General features: G+C 40.6%; 2 protein-coding genes across 2 annotated transcripts; both read left to right on the forward strand.

Moving 5' to 3' along the window:
- Window positions 1-974: 974 nt before the first annotated feature.
- hoxc12a (homeobox C12a) lies at window positions 975-2,780 on the forward strand (the record flags this gene model as incomplete). The annotated part of the gene is given in 3 exon segments (XM_080733108.1): window positions 975-1,000; window positions 1,002-1,609; window positions 2,542-2,780. Coding segments are annotated over 3 exon segments (873 nt in total).
- A 12,411-nt stretch (window positions 2,781-15,191) lies between these two features.
- Window positions 15,192-17,531, forward strand: hoxc11a (homeobox C11a; the record flags this gene model as incomplete). The annotated part of the gene is made up of 2 exons (XM_080733416.1): window positions 15,192-15,894; window positions 17,299-17,531. The coding sequence occupies 2 exons, from the start codon at window positions 15,192-15,194 to the stop codon at window positions 17,529-17,531; spliced, it is 936 nt and encodes a 311-aa protein (XP_080589542.1).
- Between the last annotated feature and the right edge of the window lie 3,905 nt (window positions 17,532-21,436).

The raw sequence follows: 21,436 nt of genomic DNA on the forward strand, positions 1-21,436 counted from the left end.
CCGTAGGGATTTATGCGCCAGCTATTGGCTGAAACCTGGGCGTATCATTTGAAATATGGTGAAGTGGTTGTCTTTTTTTCCCCCCCTCAGCAAAGGTGCACTGGACTACACTTGTAATGCCTGCAGATAGTTTTACTATTATTTATAAAGCTTTGCATGTGAGAGACATGTGTACAAAGCACATATTTGTCCAGTGTCTTCATAGTTGCATCCGCTAAGCGGCTAATTAGTCAGATATAGCGCAGAGAGCGTCTATGCTGATTGAATCAGTTAAGTGCCCTCTGCTATCTTGTAAAATTCATATAAAAGAATTGTGAGAGGTATAACAATCCCACCAGAGTTTGGCTGCGAACGTTTATAGGAGGTATCTGTTAAAGTTGTTCATGTGAGGTGTACTAGAGAATATTATGTGAAATATACCCTCTTAAAGTAACCTTATAGAATATCGTCTTCTTTTACAGAGCCAATGGCTTCAACCTGCTGACCCTGTTACTGTAAATATGAGTGGGGAGCAGCAATGAGCATCAGTCTTTTCTTAAAACAAGCTTGTAAAATAGGGACATCACAGCTTTATGTGACATTGAATAAAACCGTAATTTGCTCGAAAACAAGATGTCATATGCACCCTCTCCTTCTAGGAAAATAAATAGTTTTCATAAGAAATAGTATTTTAAAAACTTTTGCCAGCTTATAAAGATATTAAACGAGGCCAGGGACAGTTCCACGGGTGTAAAAAGAGAAGTGGCCTCTGCTACCTCTCTGCATGCGTCCAGCGAGGAAAAACAAGATTCTACATTTTTAATAAAACGTTTATAGTATTTTTAAAAAGCATATAAACCTCTGTAATACAGAAGTTAATGTTTTGTTTTGTCTGAGATGGACCAAGTGGGTGGTACCATGTGTAGCATAAGTTAGCCTGGACACGTGATTCGGGGATGACCAATCAGATGCCCTTCCAGGTTTAACTATGTTAAATGTCAGATTGCAATAAACTAGAAGCTGTTGGTCGGGCCCGCGGAAATGGGCGAGCATAATCTCCTTAATCCAGGGTTTGTGGGACCTTTGGTAAACATCCACACTGGAGACACATTTTACTTTCCCAATTTTCGAGCCTCAGGGGGACAACTGGCGGGGCTACCGTCTCTCTCCTACCCGAGAAGGGACAATGTTTGCTCCCTCCCGTGGAATCCATCGGAGCCGTGCAATGGATATTCTCAATCCTACTTTAGCAGCCCCGTGTCTATTAACCCTTCTTTCAACCGGTCGTGTGAAATTACCAGACCAGAAGAGGGCAAATGTTATTATAGCAACGGCAATGGGAACAGGGAGACCTGTTCAGGTGGCAGCAGCCTCAAGCGAGAGGATAGGGCGAGAGACACATCATCCCTAACATCTGATCACGGGATGCACAGTGGAATGGGCAGCAGTGCTGCCTTTTCCAAATATGAGTATGGGACCGAGCAGCTAACGCAAGACCCGCCATCCTGTCAATCTTTGGAATCCGACTCCAGTTCTTCGCTGCTCAACGAGGGGAGCAAGCCACCATCAAGCGATACACAGACCCTAGTGTCACCGGGAAACCATTCAACCAACATAGCTGCAGGCGGAGGTGGGTCCCGAGCTCTTTGTCGATATTCTCTCTATATTACAGTGTTGTTGTTGTTGCATGCATGTTGTCATTGTTTATTTGTTTTTGTACTTGCGTGCACGTCGCTCCCTCTATATAATAGCAGAAGCGCCGTAGAGTGCGTTATTGTGATGCTTAGTGCTTTGATTAGCCTGCAGGGCACTTGCGTGGTGTACAAACGCCGCTAGGGGTTGCCCTAAAATACTCCCCACGCCATGTGGTTGTGTACAGTTATAGATAACCTCATCAAACGATATTGTCTGTGGGGCTTTTAAGAAAGCAACCAGCCTGACACTACTTACAGTATGTAGCCTAGCTTAAAACCATGGACTGAATGAGGTTGTGCCTATGAAGGGTCCATTTTGGTCTATTGTTACACTTAACACACACAAATTAGTGCTGTGATTTAAAGAGGTGAGCCGTTTTGGTTGACTGCATCGAATGGAGAGAGTTTTCCTTTAATGACTCGTAAACGGAATTAATATCTGTCGCTGTGTACTCTAGAGTCGTTTTAATATGCTTTGAAACTCGCAAATAAGTAGGGGTATTTGCAAGCACGACTTAATTATCGCATTAATGTAACTTTAACTACAACAATAAAACTTAGTGTGACACAACCACGGTACAGTGGTGGTCTGTTTTGTGTATGGGGTTAAAAAAAAATAAACACCCGAATTCGTAAGACGTTTGTTAGAACGTTGCACAGGAAAAACAGGCTCTGCACAAAGTCTATAGTTATTCCTAACACTCCAGCACTGCCCAGACACCCCCAGAGTCAGACACAGACACACACACCATCAAAACAACAAACAATCCCGCCGTATGGGCAGGAAGTCACAGTGGGTGCTCAGCCTTGGAGGTGACCGTGATTTTGCAACTTGTTGTGACTAATCCGTTGTATGCCCCCCTCCTAGGTGCCCCGTGGTACCCGATGCACACGCGGACCAGAAAGAAACGTAAACCCTATTCCAAACTGCAGCTGGCTGAGTTAGAGGGTGAATTCATGCTGAATGAGTTCATCACCAGGCAGCGGCGGAGGGAGCTCTCCGACCGACTGAACCTCAGCGACCAGCAAGTTAAGATTTGGTTCCAGAACCGGCGGATGAAGAAGAAGAGACTCATGCTGAGAGAGCAAGCGTTGGCCTACTTTTAGATATTGCAGCAGGAGGTGAATCGATATAGAGCCAGTTGAAAGCCAAGCCTTGAACGCATCTCTCTTCAAATGCATGCACTCCATCCACCCCACATCCTTTTCATTGCAGGCAGTTTATATTAGAACAATTTTATAAGAATTGTTTTGAGGTGTAGTTAAAACCAGGGAAAACCCCAACCAACCATCTGACATTTCTTTTCTAAACTTAAAATAAAAAAAGCTCTGCGATTTTGTCAGTATAGGCCGTTATGGTTTGGTATTTAAACCACGCAATGAAGCTGTGAGGTGTTAAGCTCACCGCCCATATATGTTAGATTTAGTTTTCATGGTTTACCTGAATTGTTGTTACACAGCATAAATGTAACTCAGACAAAAAACATGTCGTTGACGTAATAATTGAGTGTGTGGTGACACATATCATATAGCTGTTATATCGTTCCTTCGCATCATCGTGAAGATGCAGGAGGAGGCAAGGACCACTTTTTTTTTAACATCTGAACAAAAATAGGCCTTCAGTAGCGCAGTAACAAGGTGAGAGAGTGGACAGATGCAGAAAGATGGGCCTAAACGTCTTTAGACAGGAGCCACACGTGCAATCATTTCATCGAGACTATGAAAGTGGTTAAGATGGATATGTTTTCCAGTTGCTTAATGCCTCCCCAACGATCAGTAGTTGGAGGAGCGGAACACCACCCTTATCTCCTTTCCATAGATTTCGCCACGTGTTGTGGTGCACGTTCATGGTCACGGACAGGAAGTCTGACTCCAGGCTTGCAGATGAGGAGAGGGATAAGTTAAAACCGCAATAGTGTCCATGCCAATACGTTTATGGCTGAGCATTGAAAAATTATTTGCCATGAATTTGTTCATGTGCTGTCAACGTATCTGAAGACATTTTGTTCTCGTTTATCGCCTTTCATAGCTTGACTTAACAACCACTTATGAGGAACTTGCATGGGCTGCATATTTCTTTAGTTGAATGATGAGATAGCCGTTTGAACACGGTATTGAGCTGCTATCTATAAAGTACAGGTTCGTTTTTGTGCCAACTCTCAAATGCTGGGATCTCACACGATATTATTCAACAACAATAGTTACGTTTTTGTAGGCCAGTTTCATAAAACCAGAGAATTGACAAACGTTGCCTCATGGGGGGCAAAATGGGAAAATGTATAGGTCTGAAAGGGCATCATTGAGTATCGGTGCTTATAATGAAAAATAAATATCTTATATAGAACTGTAGAAAAAGTTTATAATAGGCCTACTTGTCTGCACCCTAAAATACGGGACGAACAAATGCATCATTTGACATGTATGAGTAGGCTATAGCAGTGAAATGTATTTGCCGCATGTTATTGATGTGAAATAGCTATGAGCGACGTTCTTCCGACAGATATTTCTTTATCATTTTTTATACATTTTCTTTCCTGAACAAATGAAAAGTGATCAGAAACTGCAACTTTACAAATATTGCCACAAACAATCTATGTAGGCTTCATTATTATTAGTATTATTATTATTGTTATTATTATTATGATGATTATTAGGTCTACAAAAAGACATGATGGTTAGCCTAATAGGCCTATTCGTTGTATTTGCTCTTCGCAAAGTGTTCTCCGTTGTCCCTTTCCTTACCTTGTACTCGTGTATAACTTTGTAAAATGAAATCACGTATGTATTTACATCATATTCGAGGATTCCCTATCTCAATGTAACGGTGTTTTATGTTATTGCTCGTCTTGTACAATATGGCATTCCATATATATAAATATATATAGCCTATTTGTGGTTGTGAGGGTTTGAACTGTAGGCCTATTATGTTATATACTGCCATTATTGGATATAAGAAATGGTATGCAAGAAACTATACCAATAATATTCAAATACCATACCCTGTTTCAATGTATAGTAGCTGATTGTTATCGTTCTTTTATTTTGTCCCTCATTGCATTCCCTTCTTTACGCTTGTAAGGATTGCTACGTTGTCTTGTAAAAGTAATGGTATGAATGTATGCGTAAGGTCTTCAATAAACAGAATATTTGAAACGTTTATTGGTGTAACCTCAGTCTATCATAGGCTTCTCTCCCCGATGCCGGTATTTCAAATCAGACTTTCAGGGTCCAAATATGATTATGATTTTGATCCCGATTACTAATGATATAGGCCTCTATGTCCAGCACGGGGGAATTGAGGGATTCTCCATCTTATGGGTACACTTGGAAGCACTTACAAATGTGTGTTGTTTGCATTTAATTGTACATGCTGTGAACCAAGCAAGCACAATGAGCCCACACAGGTAGGCCTTTTCAATTTTACACGCTCATATACAAAATATAGAATCGGCGGGCCATATAGCTTAATGCATGATATACCTTTCCACTCAAAATGGCGCCCAACGCCATATTCCATGGCTATCAATTAAGCCTGAACGTAAGCATATAGTCATGTTCGTTTACCTCCTCTGTGTATCGGCATTAAGCCAAAATTACGTTTATTCTGAATGATATGAACCAAACCTTGCCCGTTTCCCTTGAAGTTCGACCTAATCAATGTCACTGGTATGCTACAGGCCTATAACAGTGCGGCTAAACGCGCAATAGCTCTGTAAAGCAGTAATAGGGTTACACCCCAGTGCTCCATATAGACAAGGACTTAGGCCTGGGAACGCCTGCTTCCTATTTTCTGTATTTCATTATGGAATTCATTCACAATTGTAGTTCCTTGTCGAAACAAGTTTTGAAATGCACTGCTGTCGCTACTCGCTATCCATGTAAAAATTTTGATCCTGACTGTGTGTGAATGCTGTATACTTTGTGTTTTACAATAATCTTAGTTTGGGATTCACAATGCACTCCCTACTGGCAAAGTGGTGTAAAGCAATGCAGATCTATTCAGTGAACTCTCTTCTCACTTGACCTTCATTTGTCTGCGGCAAACATGCTTTTCTCTGGCCAGGGAATTTCACTAGAAAGAGGAGCTTCTGTTCTTTTCAGTGTTGAGATCAGATGTTGCCATTTCAGTGAACTGTGAAAGCCCGGCTCCAGCAATCGAGTCATGGCACCAGCTAAGTGGTCTAACCCAGTTAGTTTGTGCGTGATCACAACACATTGCTAGATCAAAGCTGACATTTGTTCATTCGAGTTACATGCGGCACTTATTAAGACCATACCTTGACCCTAACCTATTTGACGACAGGTTTGAGCATTTATCGGAAGAGGAAATATTTCACCTTTAGCATGAGCCATCACACTGTATCGGACATAATATGAATGCCTTTTGGTGCAGTGTTGTGCGCTTTGTTATACTATAGCACTGTTTCTGACATGAGCTTATTTCACTGACTATATTTCCAGCACATGGGCCGTTTTCATTGGACCCTAAGCCCTTCAATTTGTTATTTTGTGCATTTTGAAAAAAATAATTAAAATGTCACTCCTAGATGAGCATATACGGGATCTGGGTGTTTGGAGAGGATAAACGTAGATTATCCTATACCGGTCACTGCGTCATTTTGATATAGACAAATAATCAAGTTATTTTCTTAAATCTGTCCCTCTTTAATGAAATGTATATGCGTTACATCCCACTCTGGAATTACGTAAGTCTCTTAGTGATTCAGTTCTTGAATTCGCCTGTTTGCTGTACCCAGTCTCCGCAATTACGCATTGGATAACAGGGCCTTATCACGAGTAATACGAAAGACTAGATAACTAGATTACGTAGTGATTAAGGAATGGATTTTAGATGACAGATTCAACAAATTAGGAAAATCCAAAGAAATCAAAGAATATAAATAGCTGGAATTTGCATCTTTTGACAAGGATGATGAATTCCATAAAGTGACCAATCTTCGTTTAATTTACAAAGCCTTTGTGTATCACCATTGTATGCATGTACCAACGTCTTGGATAATGTCTGCTGGTTATGCTTACAAGTACCAAGTCTAGCAAGCTTTTATCTGTTTATCTAGTAGCCTATTCGCCTTGACCATGAAATTGGGGTAGGAAACCCATTGTTTGTATAGAATTTGATCACCTAGAGACCGAGCATTATTTGTAACAGCGCCAATCCGTTTAACCTATATCAAACGCCCTGTTAATCCTGAAACGAGATCAGCTTTATTTCTTGTTTGTACGAGTATTGAAGTGGATATGAAAAGAACAAGATGATCAAATATTCTCTGACGGTCTTGCGATCATAGTCACAGATTCAACCTCTAATTCAACATTAGACGAACATTTTCAGTAAAAAGTGAAAATAAATAGACGCTGCATGGGCCCGTGCGCTCCCGATCAGCAACTATATGTAATATTTGGAATAACAATAATATAAACATGAAATAATAATAGGCTTCTATAATAATTATATATTAAAACATGTATAGACTTCTATACGGGGGAAAAAGTATGTGATTGGCAAAATTGAGGAACAGAAAATAGACATTATATTGTTCTTTTTTTTAATCTTTGATGAAAAAATAAATACAAATAAAATACCGTATACCGGTAGAGTGAGTCCCTTGCAGTGAGGAAAATATAGCCGGGTTATATTGTAAGTACATTTTTGCCAGGGCTAAAGCGATGCGTCAAACTCAAAACAATTAGCATAAATTCTAGTACAACGTGACGGTTTACACTGTGTTGCGTAGGTTTTTATCAGCTTAAAAGATGAACACGCCTGGACACGCACATCACGTGCCGTTCTAACTTGAACTTCAGTTTAGACTTTAGTGTTAGATGCATTGGGACGCTTTAAACGGTATACTATTTTGGCCTAATGCTAATAAGTGATGTGGTAGTGTCAAGTATTTGTATTTAGGCATACATAAAGCATATACAGCAGTCCAATAAACTTGGCTTAGCATGCCTTCCATTTCCTTTTTCTCAAAAGCTGAAATAGGTAATTGAATAGCACCTAATGCTGCTTTCCACGGACCACACTGCAAAATCCCGAGTGTTAATTTAACCTCGAGAGCTAAATTATCAGTCAGGATTTTGCAGTGTACTTAGCCAATGCCTATATATATACATATATGAATAAGCAAGATGGTTCACGAAGGCCGTTTGATATGAGAGCCCAAACACAAGACACCGGTCTGCAGAGACTACGAAATGTCTGGATTGTAACACCAGGCTAAAATCTAGGTGGCTTTGTGGGGCTTTACAGTGGGTCTTTCATTGCTCTTGAGCACTTTTGACTTTGAGACTGGCTAAATCTGTTTATGGTGGCCTGTCTCCGTGCCCCAAAGGTCAGTGAGCTTCACAGTGCCCTTCGCAGAGAACTTGTGTCATGTGGTCTGGGTCCCCGGCCACCCCTCTACCGTTTATGGCACGGAGCTGGCTAGAGAAATAGAAAGGAGAGCAATGTTATTCCTGCTAAAGTGTGTGTGTGTGTGTGTGTGTGTGTGTGTGTGTGTGTGTGTGTGTGTGTGTGTGTGTGTGTGTGTGTGTGTGTGTGTGTGTGTGTGTGTGTGTGTGGGCTGCGTGCGTGGATGGTCCATCTTTTCTCTTCAGTGCGTGACTGAAGAGAAAAGCGGTTCGGCTATATGGCGGTTGAAAATGTAGATAGCACACGTAACTTCCTATGTCAACGTATAACATATTATCTTCGGTTTGTCATTGAAATGACTTAAACTCTCCGTGGCTATGGACAAATTAGTTTATTAATGTGATCATTTCAACAGGCTCACACTCAACAAACTTTAGTATGGGGTGTGGCCCTCTCTTAGGCTATACGGCTGCCCAAGACGTGATGTCCCCGAAGGCCTGTCTTTGCGTTTTAAAGACAAAAATTGATTCGGCGCGAGGACTCAAATTAGCCTACTATATCCTTCAAATGATTGGCCTCGTTGCCGTTTTCTTGTTCTTGTTTATTCAAATGTGGAATCAATTAGCGTATATTCTGGACAACTCTTCGTGATCGGCGCCCACCTCGTCGCTATTTGTGTCTCGGATATTTACTGCTGCACTGCAGTATAGCCTACTTGCCTTTATTATTTCAGTCACTGATTTCAGTTCTGTGGATTGAAAAAATCCATATAGCTCTTGACATAATATTCGAATTTCATCGTTTGCTATAGGTAGGCGTATAGGGCCTACACATTTGTCTCAAATATGTCGGCGCGGGCCTATAGTATTTTTAGAGGTAGCCTATCTGCTTTCCCCTCAGCGTCAATTCAGGGCAGGGCAGACGCGTACAAATTGAAGGTCAAGTATGCACCATATATGGATTGAGTCCATAACAAGCTCTCGCCATGAAAAGCACGAATAATTATACATAAGAGCGGGATATAAGTTACACGTTTGTAATCCGTAAGGTGGTTGATTGCTTATACGCTATGTTTTAGAGAGAAAAAAAAGTGTGTGGGGGGGACCATTTTTTTAAGGCGGGATTTAGATACATCACTTTTAAAATAATATTGTAAATTGTCTCCTCAGCTATTAAGTGTTTTAGCAGGCTTTTGAAACAGTACTTGAGTTTGTAGTGCAATCTACTCTGGATAGTGTGGCCGGTATTTAACAAGGCTAAAGCTGGCTAAAACGCAGCAATTTGATCGGCCATGTCGTGTGTGAATAGAACAAATAAGAGCGTAATTTATCCTGACTTACTCACAGTGCACGTAGGCCTGACGCTTATACGCAATAGTCTAAATGCGAGTAGACCTAACGCTTATAAGCATTAGTCTAAATGTGAGTAGAATTTGTCCTTTCAAATTCAGTGTTATACAGTTTAGGCCCCCAATACATGGTACCCCGTTATTTCTCTACACGCGCAAAACAAAGCATCGGATAGGTTAATTTAGCATAATCTGACAGTTTCAACAAAAGAAATGTACCGATGTGTAACTTTTCATCGCAGTGCTCATGCTTGCAAGGCTGCACCAGATTTACAAATAATTAAGTACAAATATGAGACGCTAGTGGATGGTTACGCAATGCTATGGGCCAAATATATTCGTGTGTGTAAATTCCTGCCAAATAATGTATTAGTTTTAGTATTATTTTACCGTCGCTACCGAACACCATGCATTATTGGTACACATAGAGATTCTTAAAACATTCCCATGCGTAATTGTACGTATGTACTCGTGCGTAATATGTACCGTCTCGTGCGTAATTTCCCGAGTGCCAAATCTGGGATTGTTTATGATGCCATTATCACGGTTAATATGAATGTATTTCTAAAAAATAAAACTCGATTAATAGAGTGCATCGTGGAATTAACCAGAATATGTCAACAAAATATTTGATTGACCATTTAACGCCTTGTGATAGGCCATGTGATCGCCCTAAGCATTTTCCATGGCTACACAAAGATGCTCTTTATTGCTTATTTTATTTACTGCGGTATTATATTTGATGGTCTTTTGTAAAATATTCAACCTTACACTGTCTCAGCGACACAATAACTACATTTAGTTGCACTGCGGCTGCGTGTCGCTTGAAGGATTTGACGCTATTTCAAGCCATATCAAGTGTCTTCTTGTCTAAAAATAACACATTGTCACTGTAGCCAACAGTTAGGCTATTGGACTTTTTTTTTGCAATATGAATCGTTTAATACTTTCAATAAAAATAACGCCTTGTTGTGAAAGCTTTATGCCCTAGTGGTTGATAGTGGACTCTTGAGATTACCCCAAATGTAACAGCAATATACACCCTTATCTTGTACGCTATTGTTGCCAGTACAAACCCTTCACGCTAGGTGCGTTCACTGAGACCTCAGTAAAAACAAGGGTCTTTCTTGTTGCTTGAAACTGTTCGCAGCTCATACAACCAAGTTTAACTGCCCGACTTACATCCAATTAAATTTATCTAGGCCATGAGGGGACAGTAATATGATTACACACGCTTCCCACATTTAGCCCTGACTTCAGACCGATTTAATATGAAGCAGCGCTCTACAGGCTATAGCTGTGCAGCAGTGTCGTTGTGAAACTTGTGTCAAGTTGTGTGTGTGTGTGTGTGTGTGTGTGTGTGTGTGTGTGTGTGTGTGTGTGTGTGTGTGTGTGTGTGTGTGTGTGTGTGTGTGTGTGTGTGTGTGCGCGCGCGCGCGCGATCATGCATTTTTGTGAGTGTTGTATCAGTTGTCAGGGATTATTCTAGACTTATTTAGGCCACTTTTTGCTCCAAGAGCAACACGCTAAACCTCTGATATTACCAAACCTCCAGTGTCCAGAACGCCATTTTAAACGCATAGTGTTTAGCAACAATAGTCTGACACCTACCTTTAGCACTGTAATTATGGTTGGAGGTAGCAATAGCTTAAATTCCCCAGACACAGTCGTAAAATGTGTGCTCTAACACTGATGTTTAAGTGGAGAGTTGCACATATTTTTCAACAGGCTTAAAAGCAACACACGTTGTGACTGTGGAACAAATGTTTACAACATTTTGAACATACATAGGCTATAGTTGTATGTTATGTGTTACAGTGTATGTGTGTGTGTGTGCTTACAGGGTCTGTGAGCATGCATTTTAAGCTATGTGCAAGGATCTGGTAACGCAAATGCAGCCATTTGCGTGCAATCTCTGCATATTTTGGCTTGCTTATTTGGTGGTGGTGGTGGTGCTACCTCATCAAACTTTTCTGGGTCCTATTGCTAGCAGAATACCAGCTGCTGTGAGTGAACCATTGGCATATAACCGCATGCTAAACCTTATCCCTTGACTGATAGCCTAAGAGCACTAAGGCGATTATAGTCAATGTTTAAACCTCGAGGGGCGGATATTGCCAAGAGATGGACATTGATTGACCATACTGTGCCACACCACACGTGTCCAAGTTTAAAAGTATTTCTGAAATGCCTACCATCTTGACTCCCTGTATTTGCCTAGCCTGTGTGTTAACATCCTCACATCATCTTAGCTATTTCAGTTGCCCTAACTTTGGAATTCTGTTCGTGTATTACTCATTTATACCGGCGCATTACTTATTCATACCGTGCCAATACAAATGCGATGCGCGTGAACTCATTGCGGCGAGGAGGGGACTTGACAATTATTGTTTTGCATTTAGCAGCATGCTTGCATTCGTGCCAGGCTACTGTTGCGTTTAAAGTGAATCAATGCAATGTATTGATTTTAATTTTGATTCCTGCACAGTTGTGGTCCAGCAGAACCGGAAAATAAATTGATTTGAGGACCAGCTATAATATTACTATATTTATGTTATTGCTGCTACTTGAAACGCAATATTGCTGCTTGAATTAAATCTGCAAAAGGGAGCAATAGAGTGCGGACTTTAATTGTCTATACACCTTTTATATGCAGGGAAGCGTATAGGTCTATACTTGACTTTTTTTTGTTTGTCAGCTTTTCAGGTTATCTGACATCAAACTTCTAGGCCCACATGAGCTCCAAATTAAACACTCAGTGCACGATTATATTTCATTCTGCTAAATTGGGCAATGACATTTTAATGTGCGAATAATATGTAACTGGAAAAAGGGAAAAAATAGAAAAAACTAAAATGGCAGCAGCATGTGTTCATAGGCCACAGTGTGGCTAGTTTGTTTACAATAAGATTTTACTATAATTTTACTATATGCACTGCATCGCTATCCAATTACATCAGGAGCTTTGCATTGTAAGACTCAGGTGGGGTCGCTTCATAACTGCCATATTCACTTTTGTCATATTTTATTAAGTGAAATTAGATTTTCGACAAGAATTTCAGAACTTGTGGGACGCTCTTGTTGTGCACCTTTTTGTGCTCGCGTGAAAATTAGTCAAAACTCGGGACTCACGACAAAATCCCCATATTCGCCAACGCCTTCATATTTTTGGTGCGGTATAAGCAAATAACTCAAAGCATAAGTGTCTTAGAAATATATCACTAGCTAGTTGCTGGATTCCAAATTCCTCTCATTCGCACCCTTTATGGGTTTCTATAGAACAAAGGGATTTAGCGTTACTACAGCCATTCGGGGGGTTTATGGTCAACGTAGAGAGGATTTTAGTGGTCAAATTCAAGTGCTGTGTCTGGGCAGCTGTCTGCTTTCTTTGTACTTGGATGCAGGATGCATCTTCTGAGTCAACCTTTTGTCTGTTGGGTAGTAAACACACTAATGCCAAAGCCACATTTTCAGATAGCGTCTACAATGGCCACTCATTTCAAATGTTGAGGTCTTCCGAAATACTTTTCCATAATGTTTAATGGAGTTTTCCGTTCTGTCCACGAGCAGAGGACATGTGCTTATTAGTTATTATTAAAAAAAAATTTTTTTTTGCTTCATTCGCAAAGGCGTCCCAAAATAGTGACTGGAGTAGAGTCGTGGTGTTATTGGCCTATAAGATACTAATTCTGGGCTCTATTGAAACATTTCGGAAGCAGCCTATCACCATAAACAATAGGCCATCATATTAATTTCACCTTGTGTTGGTATCAGTTAGTCTATAAAGGTTCGTAAACGGCCCTCAACAGTATAATTAAAAGTTTACAATGACACAGGAAAGAACACACAGACGCATTTTTCCCTCATCCCATTCTCTTTATTTCAATCTATTATTGTTTCAATCTATTATTGTTTTGGTTTTTTTACACCATGAGATAGGACTATATATGCCTTCTAACTCACAAAATGATATACTAAATAAATGTTGATAAGCCCATTGATGGACAAATAGTCCAATAGCTTAGGATTTCAGCTGGGACCTATTTTATTTTATTAATGAGGCCAACGTCGGTTGGATGCATTCATATAGCCTGGTCAATAGGGCTATAAGTGGCCTGAGTAGCATATTTACAAGAAGCCCAATTGTTGCGCTATAAAGAGGGAAAAAGTTGTGCTTGGAAAACATTGAATTTGATTGATAAACGAGCCCAAGGAGCCATTTCACTGCAAAACGTCTTTTTTTTTGCACGGTAAATGTTTTGTACAGTTACTATGAAGGATGAGTTTAGCAAAAAACATTTAAATTAAATTACATTAAATGGAAATTAAATTAAATGAAATAGGCTACTAAATTCTGCAACGTGAGGGAATAATTCTGTTCCTTTGCATTTGTGTTTACGTCTCACTGGGATGCAGTTGTCCACTGCAGGCTTATGTCCTTATCGGTCCAAGGATAAACTTCACTGCTTGTCTCCCCTCGACAGGAACTTCGGTCTTGAATTGTGCTGTTGTCCTCCTTGGACTCTGTCATGATCCAAAGTCAAAGCGAATGGGAGTGGGCATGAGGGAGACTAGTTATAAGATGTGCTTTTATAACATTATACTTCAACTTCAATGCATAGCATATAGCTTATAGTCACCAACCAGTGATCCCATGTTGTATGAGCTGTCAAGTTCTAAAATTTGGTGACGTGAAAAAAGGGTGAAAAAACGTGGAATAGGCCTACGAATTGTAATGTTTAAACTAACGCCCAGTATGTAGCCAGTGTTTATTCATTTCTTCACAAGTGGTTTACGTTACGTTATACAAAAGTACAAAAAATAAAAAATAACAATGGGGTCCTTTAGGAAATAACCACCCGTTACGACAATGGTATAGTCTGCACTATGACTATTTACATACAACACGTTTGTCTTGTCTAAGGCTTACGGTTTAGCAGAGGCATGTGTGCTATTGTGAAAAGGAGCATGAGGGCTAGTCGTATACGATATTCTACTAGGATAATCAGAATAATCAATACATACTAATAACTAGGATAATTAGTATGTATTGGGGAAAACAGAGGATAGGTGTAGTCACGGGGTCGCTTTTAGAGGATTCATGCCTTAATTGCGCCATATTCGCAATGATTGACGTTTATCCTAATGGTTATATAATCTAATCTCTCCATAAAGTTTCGTGTATTGTGTCCATCGGAATTGTAAATAAGCCTTTTCATTTGTGAATCTATTACCAAATATAGAATTAGGGCTAGCTCAATATAGTATAATAAACCATTAAATAACCTATTGTTAGACTTTGGGCTATAGTTGTCCTATACTAAAAATAAAATAATAATAATAATAATGAATAATAGTAATAATCATAACCTTACCTGTGAAACTCCAATAATACTATAAATGCATCTCACTGAGTGCAATGTGCAGTCAATGCTAACCATATATAAGAAGCTATAGCCATTAGCTAGCCTACCACAAGCTAATAAACGTAAACATACAAAGCACATCTTTGTCTAATTGTCATAGCCCAAGCCAACAAACTGGAATCTGTTACTGGTTTTCTTAGTGCTCCTGTGGTGTTTGAAAATTAATCGTTTGAACCTCCTAGATCTTACCTAAGCGAACCACTCCTACACATCCAACTGTTCCAAATTGATATATGACAATATCTACTTTCGATCACGTGTCTGCGGGGCGACTTAGACGGATTGCGCGTCATCTCGCCTTCCCAAATTTTCCCCTTCTGCAGTTCGAATCCAAAACATCTATCTATAGTGCGGAGTACGAGAGAAAGATGTTTAACTCGGTGAATCTGGGCAACTTCTGCTCCCAGACGCGCAAAGACCGGACATCCGAGTTTGGGGACAGGACAGGCTGCGCGTCTAACATCTACCTCCCCAGCTGCACCTACTACGTCCCCGAATTTTCCGCCGTCTCGTCGTTTCTTCCACAGGCCCCGTCGCGGCAAATTAGCTACCCGTATTCCACAAACCTGTCTCAAGTACAACCGGTGCGGGAAGTTTCATATGGCTTGGACGCTGCTAGTAAATGGCACCACAGAAGCAATTATGCACCGTGTTACTCGGGAGAGGATCTGGTGCATAGGGACTGTCTTCCTCCATCCACCATGACAGAAATGCTCATGAAGAACGAGAGTGTGTACAGCCACCATCATCACCACCATCCAGGCTCCAATCATCCCTCCACAGGATTCTACTCCGGCGTGGGGAAAAACAACGTCCTCCCTCAAGGCTTCGACCGCTTTTTTGAGACCGCATACTGCAGCACGGACAATCAGTCAGACAGTTGTTTACAAAAGGGCGAAGCGAGCAAGCTGGAAGCCGAGTCCCAGCAGCCCGCTCCTCTCCCCGGCGCCCCAGACCAGGAAAAGGACCCAGAAGATGAGGAGGAACATACAAATTCAGGCTCGTGCACTTCTTCAGCAACCAAGGACGGCAACACCAGCAAGAACAGCCACTCGAGTAGGTACCGAAGCTGTAAATGGGGAAAGGTTAAGGGACTAGCCCGGTGTTTTGTCGGTCAGATTTTATGTGGAGTTTTATAAGCATTCAAAGGATTTTATTATAACCTACAAAGCTCTTTCTTCCAACGAGAAGAATTTTTACGATGGGAAAGCGCTTTGAAAAAAAGGGATGTTATACACAGACGCTTCTATCGTGAGAGTCTGTGAAATTTTAAGAGCACGCTATTGTGACAAATGCTAACTTTGATCATGAACTTGCGTTGGGCATTTTAAGGGATTTTCTCGTTGGGCTGTCGAGAGTAAAAACCAATTGGGCAGAACATTGCTTTTGGCGTCCTGTGATTTTTTTTCTTTTAGCACTCGCTTGCTCGCGAAAGACATGCTCCAGATTATTAGACACTTTAAGGCTAAATAGCGTTCGTGTTTCATCGAGGCTATCTGTATATCTCTTTCTATCTGACTCGCTATATCTATCTGTCTCTATCTATCTATCTGATTGTGTCTCTATATGTCTGTCTTGTCTGTATATATGCACTTTCCAACAAGAACGTTGTCGTATCCATTCAAAGACAGACCAAATGAATCGGTATAGGGCTCGAGTGCTTTTGTCCATAGAATGCACTGGTGTGCAGTTAATGCCCTTTCCACGGTAGTCGTTGAAACGCTTAAGCCTAAACACATTGTGCTGCATTTTGCAATTCTCACCCTGGAAGTGATTTGTGTGTAGTCTGTCACTATAGCCTGCAGAGTAGATGGGTGATCATATAGCCTATATACTATTCCAAATTATCTGATTATGATTAAATACGCACTGATTGGCGCACACGTGCACACTGTCGCCATTCAGAGTTTCAGTTTCTTTTTATATCAAATGCATTGCTTAGGCTACAATTGGAGTAGTTGAGTTTCTGATTTTTGAAAATAGTGATACAAAAAAACTGTTATATTTATTTTATTAGTTATTAATGAAAGGTTATGGGCTTTGGAGATTTCTAACTTGGAAACAGAGGCAAGTACAGGCTACATTTCAACTGACAGCCAAAGGATTGTGTAAATTGTTAGTTTAGCTCCAAAGGAATGTGACGCTCATTTTGTAGTGATATACTTTTGTTGTTATATATTTGTAACAGATAAACACGTACTTACAGCCCGTAAGTTGATATTATTGACTCCAAGGGGTTCGGATATTTAACACTCTTTATGGCATGGTTTATCTGATAGCCTAAGCTATTTTACGCGTTGGATGTTGATTGAAATCACTGATGCCCTTCTGAATGTGTATTCTATTCTATGCATCTGAATTCTTTATCCCCAGCCCCTATATGGCAGCATGGACATTTGCATATGACATTATCATCATTGCCTATGACAAGCAGATGACAGACTCTGATCATGCTATTATTTATTTTCTTCATAGGCACTCCGCGTACAAGGAAGAAGAGATGTCCATACTCCAAATTTCAGATTCGAGAGCTGGAGCGGGAGTTCTTCTTTAACGTTTACATCAACAAAGAGAAGCGACTTCAGCTTTCCCGTATGCTTAACTTGACCGACAGGCAGGTTAAGATTTGGTTTCAAAATAGAAGAATGAAAGAGAAGAAGTTGAGCAGAGATCGCTTGCAGTACTTCTCTGGCAACCCCCTATTGTGAGCAGGAACATACAATGTCATAGTCAGTGACACTTAGGCCTATACTCTTATCTTATTGTCATCATGGGCATAGCCAAAGGAGCCCACATCATTCACCACCAGTGCAATGTTAAATGGACAGTTGGGGTTGTTAGGCCTGCATGGTGAAGTCGCCATTTTCCTATTGCCCTACGTGCGGCTTTGAATTTCTAGTTGGCCTTCAGAAAGGCCTGACTGGTTAGAGTAATCATTTATACGCTGTTCTTGAGTATGTCCCTCTATTTATCACGATTCTTAATTGTGTTTATTCTATAATTGTTCATATAGGCCCATTATTTGTTGAATATCAAATGTAAGAAAACAGATTGACACCTTGGTACTGCGCAGAACGTTTATACAATTTTCGCTGGTCTATGTATATAGCCTATCATTATCTGATTATCTCTTGACCAGAATATGAACAAATATTAATACATTTACAGGCTGCATTTTCGCCATATTGAGAACTGTGACACCCAATCTGTGAAAATATATCCCCTTGTACAGACTATGCAATGTGCATTCGTGACTGTAAATAGGCATATGTTAAATTTCCTTTCCCCTATCCCTGCTGCTATTTTTTCCGTACACTGCCCATGCATCTTTAAGAGCTTTAACGCCAACACTCGTTAAATTATTTGCTAAAACATTGGTGCTTTTGTTTAAGGGAGGTGGACCAGATTGTCGGCCTGTGTATCATTAATATAAGAATACTTATGAAATAAACAGAAACATATAGGCAAAACTCAACGACTTTGTGATTTTTGTGATGATATTGCGCTTATCATTGTTAGGCTACACTCGAGACGCAGACAAAATAAATGTTATGTTTAATGTAGGCTTTCTAATGAGTTGGGAACTTGAAATGCGGGTATTTAACATAATATATGTGAATTACATTACGCTTCCCACTATTTCTGTTTTGGGTGACCCCTCGAAGATGCATTAGCCGTAGCCTATTTCCTGATGCTGACTTGGCGGCCGTTGAGCAAGAAAGCGAGCAAGGCCAACAGTATGTACTTAAAGGTTACACAAATAACAATGAAGTTCAAATGTAACTTCAACTGGCAAGTTAAACGCATACATTTAGAAGCTAGATCTCAGAAAATGTAGAGAAACGGAGTGGAATGATAACGTCTTTTAGTGCCCACTAAATGGAATCGCCACTCTTGTCTAGACACTGTCATAAAGACTGAGGCACTAAATGGCTATTTTTTTCTGTTAATTGCACCGTCTGTTCAGTGGAATGGCGTTCACTTCCGCAGTAAATAGTAAACAAGCAAGACTGGATGCTGGACGTCCGAGGAGGGGGCGGGCTTGGCAAAGAGATTTCAACATGAACTAGGTCTGTGCAGTCTACACAACGTCAAAGCAGACTCCATTCATATATAGCTTATGGCCATAATATGCTTATGGTCATCTTTCTCTTCCAAATGAATGATTTCATTTAAGAAAAAGCATAAAGGCCAGCATTGTTGGGTTCAGTCCGCGTTTCAAATGAGACCTTTTTTTATTTGCAGAAAATGTAATACCCTTTTAAACGAGCCCATGAATGCGCCAACAACATAACTGTCCAAAAGAAGACACGCTTCTGGCTTCTGAACTTATTTTATATATAAAGTGACTGAAACCCCTGTTGTCCGTTCATATTACCACAAACATAAGCCAGCCAAGCGGTAGGCCAACAAATTAGATAGGGGAGAGGAAATAAGTGACATGTTAATTTTAACTTGATTGTTCACACCGACATGCACACATACCGTGTGTGTGTGTGTGTGTGTGTGTGTGTGTGTGTGTGTGTGTGTGTGTGTGTGTGTGTGTGTGTGTGTGTGTGTGTGTGTGTGTGTGTGTGTGTGTGTGTGTGTGTGTGTGTGTGTGTGTGTGTGTGTGTGTGTGTGTGTTACATAGTTTCGTTCTGTTTGTGAGTGTGTGTCCTGTCCTGTGTCTGTGCGCGCTTTTCTGCACCAACATATGTGCATGACGATTGCACGTGTGCATTAACTACAATTTATAATTAAATGTAGTCTTTGAACTTCAATAATGTCAAGGCCTTCACCTTTTAACCCAGTGCAATAAAGTGGAATCAAGGAGCCCCCTTAGCCCGGAAATGTGTGCAGGAGGGGAACGAGCCAATGGGAGTGAGTGGGAACAGAAAATGGAATGTGTAGAGAGACCAACTTTGACCCCTCACATTAAACTACAGCAGGTAACTTTGCTAGCTTTAGCACGCCCAGTAAATACACTTTATTGTCCCTGTAAAATGTATACGTTTTCACGCATGAGACGTTTTATAACATGTTGGCATATAGCGAGTATTAGGCCCATACCAGATATTTCTATTCTTCAAGTTCTTCTACTGCGCTCTCTCGCTATTGCTGACACAGCTAGGTTAGAGAGTCGTGCTGGGTGGTTCTGTTAACACAAACTTGATGGTTTGCAGGTATGCGCGCGCGCACGACACCGTGTGTGTATGTGTGTGTGCGCGCGCGCAAAGAGAAAGGGGGGGAGTGAAAGACAGAGACAGGGGGGAGACAAGGAGGGGGGGGGGGGGGTGATCTACCCATGCGCAATAGTTTTAGGGTTGTAATACTTTCTCGCTCCGAGGACATTACCCTACCCTATTTGTGAATGCAAAGTTCGTGTGGGTGTGCGTCCACGTGTGGGCCGTTCTAACAAAAGAGGGGAGAGAGAGAGATGCACACCGGCCGAGATCAAGGCTAGAAGCCCTTTATTGCCACACCCACCAACCTTGGCCCTGGGACGGTGACGTGGGCAATTTGTTGGATTTTTCCAACACACAACGTCACCATCTGCGCCGCTGCAGAGAGAGAGAGCGAGAGAGAAAGAGGGGGGCCCTACGCAAGTGCTGTCTGTCCGCCACATGGGGGCCCATGGGTTCTCCTGGCTTCTACAATGTTTGGTCTCCTCAACAGGATCTTGAAAACGTTTCCTGAGATGGATGCCCTAATGACATCATGCTAGTATTATTAGGCAGTGAGATATCCTCTTTGCGATAGGTTGACGGAAGGAGTCACATTAGAGTCTATACTGGCGAGTCTAAAACGCTATGAGGTAACGTGGAGAGGAAGCGGCGGTGGGGTATGTCATTAGATCACATAGGAAGAGAGGAGCAGAGCCGATGCTTTTGATTAACTGTAAAATATTCATGCACAATATATACACACATACACGACTTGTGAATTAGACAAAATAATTGAATACAGATCTCAAATGTCATCATCTAATAATTGATATTATTTGATGATGCTCTGAAATATAACCAGGCTTTTATTTATATTTGTTTTGAGACAACATGTCGTTGTGCAAATAATACTATGTTTTGATATACTGTAGTTGTTTCAATACTATATATGGCACTGTGACATCCCCAGGCCTTTAAGCCTGCAAATTTCAATGCGATTGAACTTAATAGACTATTAATAACATATAGAATGAAAAAATGTTCATCTCACGAGAACTGCTTGGATAGTAATCTAATTGCACATTAACTGCAAATGTATTTAATTTTTACTATTATTATTATCTATGTTTGTACTTTTCATGGCATTTCTCTCTAAAACTAAAACAAAACAACTGGTTTTTACCACGAGCCTAATGTGTTTGGCTTTAACTTTGGAGTAAATGCGTGGACTTTACTTATACGAAAACACTAAATTCGAGGTTATATTGAACGTTTTTGTTCTAGCTACTTCCACTGCATCTTTGTTGTTCCCAGCGTAATAAAATGTCCCGTTGTAAAGTGCCTCTGCTATTACAGCAACCAAATAAATGTTAAATGTTAAAACGCTTTGATTTCCATCTGAAATCTAATCAAAAAAGAAGGCAATGTGCTGTTTATTTATTCGTGTGTGCTGCTGAGCGCATAAT

Source organism: Nannobrachium achirus (assembly GCF_963921795.1).
Source record: "Nannobrachium achirus genome assembly, chromosome: 9".
NCBI lineage: Eukaryota > Metazoa > Chordata > Actinopteri > Myctophiformes > Myctophidae > Nannobrachium > Nannobrachium achirus.